The sequence below is a fragment of the Chenopodium album genome, chromosome 21 (genome assembly GCF_948465745.1).
Source record: "Chenopodium album chromosome 21, dcCheAlbu1.1, whole genome shotgun sequence".
NCBI classification, from domain to species: Eukaryota; Viridiplantae; Streptophyta; class Magnoliopsida; order Caryophyllales; family Amaranthaceae; genus Chenopodium; species Chenopodium album.
The window spans coordinates 32859800-32872001 of NC_137854.1; the positions used below are offsets into that span (position 1 = coordinate 32859800).

The 12202-nt window shown below is 35.8% G+C and overlaps 1 protein-coding gene across 1 annotated transcript; it reads right to left on the reverse strand.

Moving 5' to 3' along the window:
* Positions 1 to 203: 203 nt before the first annotated feature.
* Positions 204 to 5577, reverse strand: LOC145600673 (uncharacterized). The gene is made up of 16 exons (XM_081656556.1): positions 5483 to 5577; positions 4396 to 4486; positions 3544 to 3665; positions 3206 to 3262; positions 2915 to 3019; positions 2681 to 2800; positions 2462 to 2597; positions 2139 to 2309; positions 1882 to 2037; positions 1653 to 1765; positions 1480 to 1561; positions 1250 to 1391; positions 995 to 1154; positions 788 to 904; positions 572 to 695; positions 204 to 473 (listed from the first exon to the last, which is right to left on the reverse strand). Exons 1-16 carry the CDS (start codon positions 5575 to 5577, stop codon positions 204 to 206), a joined length of 2061 nt encoding a protein of 686 aa, XP_081512682.1.
* Positions 5578 to 12202: the final 6625 nt, after the last annotated feature.

Here is a 12202-nt window from a genome sequence, read left to right on the forward strand (position 1 = left end):
GAAGTAATAATAAAGCCACTATGAATTGATATTATTAAAACTATCAATTTAGGGCTAAAGGATGTACTTATATTTGGTGATGAGTTTAGTTCACCACTGTTATTACATCTTCCTAGTAAAAGCGCCACGACAAATTTGGGCTCTTTTAAGGAGAAGCTGTGTTTAGAAATTACAATGTCCTACATCTAACTATGAAGAACCACTTAAAGTTCTTGCAACAATTTCCTAGGAGGAGATGCCGAGGGTCCTTCTAATCGTATGTAGTCATACATAACTCCGCGGAACATTTCCTTGTTCCTGGACTGAGTCAGAAAAATTGTGTTGTCTCCAGTCTTAAGAGAGTCACTCTTTATGCCTATGCTATATAACCTATAGATTCCGTGTATCCCATGCCTTGCAATCGCGTTATCCCTGCCTATCAGCAGTGTTGTAAAGACAGGACGGGACTTCAAGTCTGGGTTGTTGACTCTAACCTGAAAAGCACACAACCATATTTACACTTTTTATAGCAAAACAAAACAATGTACATATCAAATTTTGTTGATTATATTATATGAATTGTGTTTCTCACCTGTAATTCAGATTGAGTTGCTCCTGCAAGTGCGATGTGTAGTGTATAGTTACCACTAGGCACAACTTCCTTTAAGGGGAATACAATCTGCCATGTAGCTGGTTCATACATTTGTCCTACCCTCCTACAATTCGAAGTTTCACCTCAGTAAAGCCGACAAATAGAAAAGAAAAACATGTAGTTTCAGAGGTTATAGGAAGATGAATCACGAAATACCTGAGTACATGAGCATAAAACCAGTGCTTTTTATAGTCACTGACACCAACAGTGTAAACAAGGTCTTGTTTCGGGTAAAGATCAGTGTAACGATCCCACAGACCATATTGTCTGTACCTGTTAATGAAACAGAATTAACTGTCAGTACTCAGTATAACAATCCTTAATTATACAAAGAAATGGAAAAATGAGTGTGGAAAAACTAACTTGTTCTCATCATCGTGTAAAAACAATGGGTTGGTGAGGTCTGGTCTAGGGTCAGGGACAAAGAATTCTGCTGCAGAACGGTCAGGGATTCCGATTTCCCATAGTGTCTGTCCGCTTCGTGGAGGTGTAAAAACCTGATCAGCCAAGCTAACTTGTTTCCCTGCAAAATAAGCAGCCATAGAGTAACATAACATGAGAAATTGACATTTTGATTTGTTGTTTACAGTGAGTATTTCAGGCCATCAGGGTCAATACCTGGTGCAACATTGACAGTTGCTGCAGATTTATAGTCCCCTATGAATCCTGGAACCCAGGCATATAAATTATAAGTGCCGGGATGAACATTTTTTATCACGAACTTTCCATCGCGATCAGTCTGAGTCCAGAACTGATAACCCTGCAGCAGAAACAGACAATTAGTTCTCTGTTTCACATCATGTGATTTACCTTAAAACAGTCATACACAATTGTTATTTCTTTCTTACTTTCATTTCATATTGCCACGAACCTGCGTCACCAGGTAAAGCCAAACCAACCCACCCAACATTTGCTGGTGTAGATTTCGCTCTATGATACATAAAACAAATATTATCACCTTAAGAACATATATAAACTTTGCTGAATTTCAATTTTAGGAGTTTATGTGAAAAGATTATGCGAATACCCATCATTGACAAGCAATCTTCCAGCGACAGACCCACGTTGATTAGCCTTAGGAAAATCTTTTGACATTGGGAATTCATAAGGCCAACTCCCAGTTTCTTTGAGCATCTGAAACAACCAAAAGTTGCAGGGGCATATGACTTATGAAACTGATCAACATATAAAGTTCGCTTGCATAAGAATGTAAATAAAAACCATATGGTAATTTTTAATTATTTATATACCTGATCTTTAGCATGTTGCCATAGCATATTAGGATCTCCTTTCCCAGGTAGGGAATTTAAGTGCACAAAGTACGGTCCAAATACCTTTTTCCATGGCTCTCCGTCCTTGAACCTCATTATCAGATCGGGACCAGCATAATGAGTACTATGAAACATCTGTCAAACATGATAATAACAGATCATATCCTGCTTTCACAAAAAGCAGTAATAAAAATATACAATAGGTAATGGTTGTAAATTCTAGCTTGAGCACGTACAGCAAGCATGGTTGGACCAACATGAGATGTAAGGTCTTGTTTAAGAGGACCTCCCATTCGGAATTCATCAGTTGGTGTGATCATCCACATTCCGATTCCATGATCAGTGCTGATCCACCCATGTACCTTGTTATCTTTGTCATCACAAGCATATTGGTACTTATCGTCAACCTAAACCAAATCGGAGTAAAAAACAAGGTCATTAGTAAGTACAATCACGTTTTCCTTCCAACCAAACAGTTCATACCTAAGAGCAACCAAACAGTTAGACTTATTACATTAAGAACTTCGATTATTTCTAGCTTAAACAAGTTTAAGTATACCTGTCCTTTGATCTTAGGATTGGTTGGTCTAGTCAAGAGAACAGCTTCTTTGTAGGCTAAAGGTTGTCCTGTCTCACGGTCTTGTAGCATTGGCATTAACCTTTGTAGCTTATCCGAAACAGCCATGTAACGGAACCTAACAAAAAAGTTGATCTCACCTCAATAAAACATAACAGTTACATAAAAACAATTGTATACAAGGTACAGATGATTATATACTTGTCAGGTTGAAGCTTGTAAACAGTCCTAATCTGATCCACATTCAAAGGCGGCGATCCCTTTTGACGCTCAAAAATGGCATAAGCATAGAACCCTGAGCTACCTTGAAGCATCACATACCTACATAATCATTAATCAACACTCGAATTAATTTTAATTAACCTCAAATATCATGAAATTGCCTCGATTTTACTCTTGTTCAAATATTTTTTTAAATCTGTTTATATACAATACCTAATATCCGCTTGTAGTGGAAGTGATTTAGTCTGTGCACAGACAAATGAAATTTCTGCCTTATCCGGAGTTTGGCTTATGATTTTGAAACTCCCACCTACGACACTGCAAATCAAAGTAACTTGTTAGATTATTACATAAGTGCATTATTTTAATACATATAAATGATCCATATATATAAGTTTGTGTATGTTAAATTTGTAGATTGAACTTGCAAAATATATCTCCATATGAAAAAATAAATTGATTTGAACATGGTTCTGCCCATGCTCGAATGGTAGCTGAAGTTACCTTATTTCATCTGAGTCATCATTGTCTGGGTTACTGGCTGATGCTATATCCCAGTACCTGTATAGATTAACCATGAATAATAAATGTCACGCGCAATACAAAATAATAGTCACGATCATGTTAGCTAATATACAGAATTGTTGTATCAAAATATAAGCAAATATGAAATATTATGAAACATTATATTCCATTTTATGGTATATCTACACATCTTAAAGTTGAAATTTCCATTACAATGTCTAATAAAATCAGCTTAAAATCATTATATTGGTAAGAGTGGGTGGTAAATTAATAACTCAATTGATTATGAAATTAATGTTAAACGAAGTAGTATGTACCCTCTATCAGATATTCTGTTAGTGACATCAAGTATATTGTCTAGGCCATTATATCGGATCCCTGTAACGTATCCCTCCGGAACAGCAAAGGTGACTTGAAGAATGCCATTGTCCAACACAACCTACAATAAAATGTTGCAGTTAATCATAATCATAGTTAACATTTAATAAATATAAAATATTTAAGCAAGAATTGCAGTGGATTTGTGTAAGTTAATCTGTTTGTTAAAAAAAAACAAAAAAAATCTGTTTCTTGAACTTATTTTGAAACTATTGATATTGCACTTTACAATACAATTTTACCCAAAATACCTTACAAAAATAAATTTTTGTATAGTTCAAAATTCTTGAGTTTAGTAAGTTCATTACTTGGGCCAAGCCCATTGGCTTCACGGCCTCAAATCTTGGTCTAGTCCATCTTAAATGCAGTTTGGCTTGTGGGTCTAATAATATATTCATCAAACACTTAGGGCCTGTTCTCATTGACCGAACTCAGCTGAACTGAACTGAGCTGAACTGAACCGAAATGTTAGACCTTGTATTATATTTATATTTAGCTAATGGGCCAATGTTAAGCCCGAATCTCTTCTCCTAGGTTGTATATAAATATTGTGAATACCGTAATACAACATACAGAAAATCATTTATACTAATCATCTTCTCTATTTTGACACGAAATGAATATTTTATAAGAGAAGGAAATTAGGAGATGAACTGAGCTGAACTGAATTTCAACGTATGAGAACAGACCCTTAATACACTTTCAATACGGAGTACGGAGTATTATTTAAAGTGCATCACTTTTCTAGCTATATCGGTTTATTTAATTAAGGGTGTGAGAAATAGTCTTACCTGATTGCCTGTTGCATTGACCCGTACACTAGTGGCTTGCCCTGGATTTGGGTTGGGTACGGGTGCCTCTACTTTCGATTTTCCTTCTCCACTGCAATTTAGAAAAATTAATTTTAAATACGGAATAACACGTATGAATGATTTTCCTCAAAAAAAAAAACAAAAAAAAAAAAAAAAAAAAAACCGTATGAAAGATATAATATTCATACTATAATCTTGCATGCGTTGAGAATAATTAAATTTTTAGGCTATAAATTGCATGAATACATGTTTTGATTGCCTCATTGATTTCTCTTCATTCAATTACATATATGCTTAATTAGGCCCTGTTTGATTCACCTTAATTTTGCTGAATTGAACTTATTTTTACTGAACTGAAATTATTTTTACTGAAATTAAATTATTTTTACTGAACTGAAATTATTTTTACTGATTTTCTATTATAATTCTTCTTTAAGAAAACTGAATTTTACTGAACTGAACTTATTTTTAATGAACTGAAATTAATTTTACTGAACTGAACTTATTTTTACTGAACTGAAATTATTTTTACTTAATATTATTTTTTTAAGGTGAAAAGAACAGGGTCTTAGTTGTTGACTTGTTGATCAATGCTCAAAATCTCTTCATTTAGCTAGATAGAAACTCTTTCTACGTCTGGCCTTACTAAGTATTTTCAGTCAAATTTAAGTCTGGTTACCTTGAAGATAGGAAAATTAAGGGTAATTAAGGACATCTTTTCCCAAAGTGTTCCCCGTGATACTTAATTCATATGATTGTCAAGGTAGAAAATGTTAGCCTTTAATAAGTCCAATGGACCAAGGAAATTGGCCTCATAATCTCTTTATTTATAGTTTTTTTTTATTTTTTTTATTTTTTTTTTTATATATACATATAAAGTACTTCGTATATATGTCTATCATTCCATAATTATACACATAAAATCTTGCAAACTCAACAACTCATGTCTATCTCTTTATTTGAAAAATATAACAAACCGATACACAAATTAATAATATAAGCATTTTAAAATAATTAGGATGCATGAAAACTAAACATAATTAGTACAGCACAAAATTGAACTTACTGCATTCTCCCCCTACAATCTCCTGCAAATAATAATTGAACAAAAATTGTTGACCAAAGTAGAGTCTTCCATTTCGTGACCTTGTCAATCTTCATTTTGTATTTTTGAGCCTAGAATTTTTCAATAAAACAACAACTTCAATGTTATACTAAGAACATTGCAATCACATTCGATTTATTTCATATTTGTATGATCATAATCTGGATTTAAATCAGGTAGATAGTCAAATCATTGCTGAAAAAGAAATGTTTTATTCTCCAAATTCACGTCCAAATCTACCCTACAAACATAGGATTTCTCTGAAAAAGATACCATGCAAAACTTGCATACATTTTCCTTAAACAGGAATAACTTCTATAAAGTGTCATACCAACAATTGTAATACAAAGTAATAAATTTCCTACATGACTTTGATGTATGCATTCATACTTCCACAGAAGCAACACAGGTTCTTTTATCATACCGTCGTGTCTTTTTTAACATATGCACTTGTATTTTTTTGTTAAACAAGTATCAAACACATGTGCCACATACTATTTCATGCTTATATGCAATGTAGGTAAATCCGTTTAAATTTTATGCAAATGTAAAAATAGGCTCATTAGTATAACAAATTGACCTACTCATCACGGCCAAAATATAAAAAAATTTGATCTATTTCCCTATATAAACATGATGAGCATAATTTGTTACAAAATTATTACCTACCAAACAATCCAAGAACATGATTTCAACTTTGATGTATTATTATAATTATTTTTTATATCTCGTCAAAAAAAAAAAAATAATGTTTTATATGGGTTATTTGTGCAATCATTTAAAATTAATTAATCTTATTGAAATTCCCAACCCAAGGGCACCATATCAAGCTAATTTAGGTTAGGTTGTTACGCAAGGACAACTAGCCCTCGATATCATTTTGGGTTCTATGCAATACTTTGGTAAAAAAATTATATTATATATTTCTATGTCCTAAAAATTTTTTTACTGATATTGACTCTTTTTATACCAACATTCAATCCATTTTGCTACCACATCAAAAGAGAACCAAAAATTTATCAAAAAAATAAAAAATTAAAAACACCAAATGTAACTAGGGGATGTAAATCTATAATAGTCAACCCTGTCAACGAAGATTTTAAAATATTTAATGCACCTTTTTTGAAATGGCTGTTAATTCAGACATATTGTCCAAACCTCAATCCTTAATCATTTTATTATATATGATAAATATATGTAAAAGAAATGTCAATTGATCAAACTACAAGTCATACAAATACATAGAATTATCAACGATGGAGCAATGTTTAGACATTTAATTACATTTTCAAACTCAAGCATTTTGCTTAACATAATATACATAATAACATTTAACCATTTCGATCTTTTCACATGAATAATTCAGAATGAGGCATTCTAAATCTTCTTGTTTTATAGCTCGAACATATACTAACTAGTATAATTAGTGGTTATTAATATTGAAATGATAATCATTTTTATATGCATACAACTTAAAGCATCAAATAGTATATGTATCAATTTTTTTTATAAAAACATTATGAAAAAGGGATAGATGATCTTACCTGAAATCTCAATGTATCAAATTGGTAGAGACTAACTTCTCTAAAGACTTTCTGTTCATGTGAATTAAGAATTACCGTGTTTTCATAGCTTAAATAGAGAGATTAAGGGTAGAAAAACAACTTATTAATTTATTGGTGTAAATTGCTTAATTACTATTAATCACCCTTTTTATTGTAAAAATATTTCCTTTCATTTGATGGATATTTAAGTTTCCTTAATATAACCGAAGACTAGGTCAAATGTTTTCAAGGAAAGTCTTTTATTTTATTGTCTTTCTGGCAGAGAATTAATTTTACTATAGTAACTCGAATTAATTTACATTCCTCTTAAGGAAATTACATTCCTTATAATAAGATCTAAATTTTTTTTCTTGTAGAAATAATAATTCCATAAGATATTGCTTCCAATATTAGGTTCTAGGTACACTATATTTTCTTTTACAATCATCATATCCTTTACGTACATTAAATTAAATTAAAATAAAATAAAGCTCTCTAGTTAATACTACTGTCGTAATAATTAAGGAATTTAGTATGTATAAACATAAAAATGTTACTTCGTATTTGTTCTCTGTAAGTTGTAATTTTATAATATATGAATTAGTGAATTATGATGTTTATAAATTTTAATAGTTTAAAATGAAAACTAAGGGCCTGTTCTTATTGACTGAACTGAGCTGAACTGAACTAAACTAAACTGAACTGAGCTGAACTGAACTGAACTGAAATGAATATTTTATAAGAGTAGGAAATTAGAAGCTGAACTGAATTGATCTGAATTAAACTGAGCTGAACTGAATTCAACGTAAAAGAACACGCCCTAAATTTCAAATGCTAATGATAATGCACGTAGTTCTAAAAGGTCTACTTTTGTTTTTCAAAAAAAAAAGGTCAACTTTTGAAACCGAACAAAATACAAATGAGAGGATTGTTTTACCATACATAGGGATTAGTTTTTTTTAGCCAATAAAATATTCCATGTCTGACATGTATGATAGTGTTAGATTATGTAAATAATCTAGTATATAATTAGTTTGTAAATTACTAATGTAGCCTCAACCCTAACCTAGTGTACGCTTGTATTATATATTGACTTTTGATCAATGAGAAAGGCACGGCAAATATTCTCATAATCTCTCATGGTATCACGAGCTTAGGTTTTTCGATCCGAAACCCTAACTCTCTTCCGCTCTTCTTCTTCTTCTCCTTTCATCTTCTTCTTCTTTAAGTTTTTCGGTTTGGTTTTTCCTCCAATGGCTGATCCGAAACCTCATCCTGCGACCCTCGTCCCAAATATCAAGGCCTGCATCCCTATCACTCTTGATTATGATGGAAAACAATTCAATGTTTGGTCGACTTTGTTTCAACTCCATTGCCGCACGAACCTAGTCATAGACCATATCATTCCCGTTGTTGATGACAAGGGCAAGGCTCCTGAAATTTCTGACATGGCTCAATGGCAGCGACTCGATGACATAGTTCGTCAATGGATCTACAATACAATTTCCACTGACCTTCTTAATACTATTATCGACCCCGATGACAAGGCTATCGAGGCTTGGAATCGATTGAAATTTTTTTTCTCAATAATAAGTCTGCCAGGGCGTTGCAATTGGATGCTGAATTCACAAATACCAAGCTTGAGCATTTTGCTGGTGTGAAGGCTTATTGCACCCATCTCAAAACTCTTGCTGATAATTTGAAGAATGTCGGAGATCAAGTTTCTGACAACCGTATGGCGTTACAGCTTTTGAAGGGTTTATCGGAGGATTACAAACCTTTCCGCACTTCTATTCGTCATCTCACTCCTTTGCCCTCCTTTGATGCTTTGCGTTCCATGTTGGAATTGGAAGAACAAAGCAAAGCTGCTGACCTTCAATCCGAGTCCTTTGAGGAGGCACATATGGCTCACTCCTCTGTTTCGGCTTCTCATAATCAGGCTGCAAACTCCGACAATTCTGGTGGTTCTCGTGGGAACAATGCAAAAAATGGTGGACAGAAACCTAATAAAGGCAATGGTGGTGGTGGCAAGGGCAAAGGCGGTGGTGGTTCTGCTGGCCGAAACAACCAGCCGCAACAACCACAGCAGCAGCGGGTTGCATCACAGCAACAACAGCAGCAGGGGGTGGATGTTCCCTCCCCCGTGGGCTTACTGGCAGCAGGGGCCGTGGGCTACCCTTCCCTGTCCGTACCCAGCTCAGGGTCCTGGGCCAGCACAGTGGGAAGCAACCAGGCCGAGTCAGCCACAGTACCAGCAGCCCGGTCTTCTTGGGCCTAGACCTCCTCAAGCCTACTTCATGACCAGTCCGTCTTCTAGTTCGGAAAATGTGCCAACTAACATCCAGCAGGCGATGCATACTATGTCTCTTGCCGACCCGAACTACTACATGGACACCGGAGCTACATCTCATATGACGAACTCTCAAGGTAATTTATCGTCATATTTCAATTTGAGCAAAAATAATCATAATTCTATTGTTGTTGGTGATGGTGGCAAAATTCCAATTCATGGTTATGGTCACGATTCCTTACATCACAACACTCTTAAACTCAAAAATGTCCTCCATGTTCCCAAACTTGTCAAAAATCTCATCTCAGTTAGAAAATTCACTATTGATAACAATGTGTCTATTGAGTTTGATCCTTTTGGGTTTTCTGTGAAGGACATGCAGACGGGGAGCAAAATAGTGAGATGTAATAGCAGTGGCGATCTTTATCCTTTCTTCACCGATCGTCAACTCTTTTCAACCTCTATTCCGTCAGCTTTTGCAGTTATCTCTCCTAGTGTGTGGCATTCCCGCTTAGGTCATCCGGGAAATGTAATTTTGAGTTCTTTGCGTAGTAGCAATCTTATAAATTGTAATAAGGCTAAGAAACATGTTTGTCATTCTTGCCCATGGGGGAAATTAATAAAATTGCCTTTTTATGATTCCGAGTCTCATACTACTATGCCGTTTGATCTTGTTCATAGTGACTTATGGACTTCTCCTGTTCTTAGTACTCTTGGCCACAAATATTATGTTCTATTTCTTGACAATTACACGAATTTTTTATGGACTTTTCCGATCTCATCTAAGTCTCAAGTCTATACTTTATTCAATCGTGTGCGAACATATATTAAAACCCAATTTGAGAGAGATATTAAAGCATTTCAATGTGACAATGGTCGTGAATTCGACAATGACTCTTTTACTAAGTTTTGTCATCAAAATGGCATGACATTTCGTCTTTCTTGTCCATATACTTCTCCTCAAAATGGTAAGGCCGAGAGAAAAATAAAAACGATCAACAACATTGTTCGTACTCTTCTATGTCATGCATCTTTGCCTCATTTTGGCACTATGCTTTGGAGATGGCTACATATCTCCATAATATTTTGCCCACAAAAATTCTTGGCTACAAATCACCGACTCAAATTCTTTATCAAAAGGATCCCGACTATTCTCATCTTAGAGTGTTCGGTTGTTTGTGTTATCCTCTCTTCTCTTCTTCTAAAATACACAAACTTCAAGCTCGATCAACTCCTTGTGTTTTCTTAGGATTTCCTTCAAATCATAGGGGATATAAGTGTTATGATATGTCGAGTCGGAAAATATTTGTTGCTAGGCATGTATGGTTTGATGAGTCGGTTTTTCCTTTCTCCAAAATCCATTCTCCACAACCACACACTTATGATTTTTTGGGTGACTTTTTACATCCCTCGGTGCAGCAGCTTGTAGCATCACAGCAGCAGCAGATGCTTGTGCCTACTTCACCCACAGCACAGCCAGTGCACGCTGGTGTGGGGAGGGTAGAGCAAGCACCTGCTACTGCTCGGCCAGCTGGGTTTCCAGCGCACGCTGGCTTGGCAGAGGATGCTGCTGCCCCTCTTGCTGCTGGGCAGTCCTCGCACAGCCAGCCTACTCCACAGGCAGCTTGCGGGGGTCTGCCTCATGCCACGGGTGGGCTGCGGAGCAATCTGCCTCCCTCTCCGCAGCCCCTGTCTCACTCTCCTACCCTCTCTTGTCAGCCTCACACTTCCAGCTCACCCTCTCCATTGCATGACGCTCCCCCTAGCACTCGGCAGCGTGGTTTCTTACCACTTCCTGCCAGCCCCGCCGGGTTAAACGCGGGTGCTAGTGTGGGGGATGTTCATTCTAACGAGACCGAGCTTCCTATTCCTCGTGAATTATTTCCATCTCTCTCACATTCCTCTTCCACTCCAACGTCATCTCACTCTATGGCTACTCGTAGCAAACATGGCATTGTCAAGCCGAATCCAAAATACCAACATCAAGCCAATCACACTTCTACCTCCATATCTCCTATTCCAAAGAACCCGGTTCATGCCCTTCGTGACCATAATTGGAAAATTTCTATGCAGGAAGAATTTGATGCTCTTATTGAAAATGGTACTTGGAAATTGGTTCCTCGCCCATCGAATAAAAACATTATTCGATCCTTGTGGATCTTTAGACATAAAACAAAGTCTGATGGTTCTTTTGAGAGGCACAAGGCTCGGCTTGTTGGTGATGGTAAGACTCAAAGGGAAGGGATTGATTGTGATTAAACTTTTAGTCCGGTTGTTAAGCCGGCAACTATTCGTGTTGTGCTTAGTCTTGCTTTGGCTAAGTCATGGTCTATTCATCAATTGGATGTGAAGAATGCTTTCTTACATGGTAATTTAAATGAAACGGTTTACATGTATCAACCTCTTGGGTTCAAGGATCCTACTTACCCTGATCATGTTTGTCTTCTTGAGAAATCTCTCTATGGTTTGAAACTGGCGCCCCGTGCTTGGTATCAACGATTTGCAGACTTTGTGGCTACTATTGGCTTTGTTCACAGCAAATCAGATAACTCCTTGTTCATTTATCACCATGGTAATGATACCGCTTACATTCTTCTTTATGTTGATGACATTGTTCAAACAACTTCTTCAGAGGCCCTTCGCCATCATGTGATTACACAACTTAGCTCTGAATTTGCTATGAAGGACTTGGGACCATTGAGCTATTTCTTGGGTATTGCTGTCACCCGGAATAATACTGGTTTATTTTTGTCTCAGAAGAAATATGCTCTAGATATTATTGACAAAGCAGGCATGTCTAATTGCAAACCATCCCCTACTCCGGTCGACACCAAAGGGAAACTGAGT

Excerpts from the sequence above, each read along its gene's own strand:
- LOC145600673 (XM_081656556.1), bottom strand. The coding sequence starts at position 5,577 with ATGAAGATTGACAAGGTCACGAAATGGAAGACTCTACTTTGGTCAACA. Across the intron at positions 2,038-2,138 it reads TTGGTCCAACCATGCTTGCT|ATGTTTCATAGTACTCATTA; the intron begins GTACGTGCTCAA and ends CATGTTTGACAG. Across the intron at positions 1,392-1,479 it reads CGTGGCAATATGAAATGAAA|GGTTATCAGTTCTGGACTCA; the intron begins GTAAGAAAGAAA and ends TTTCTGCTGCAG.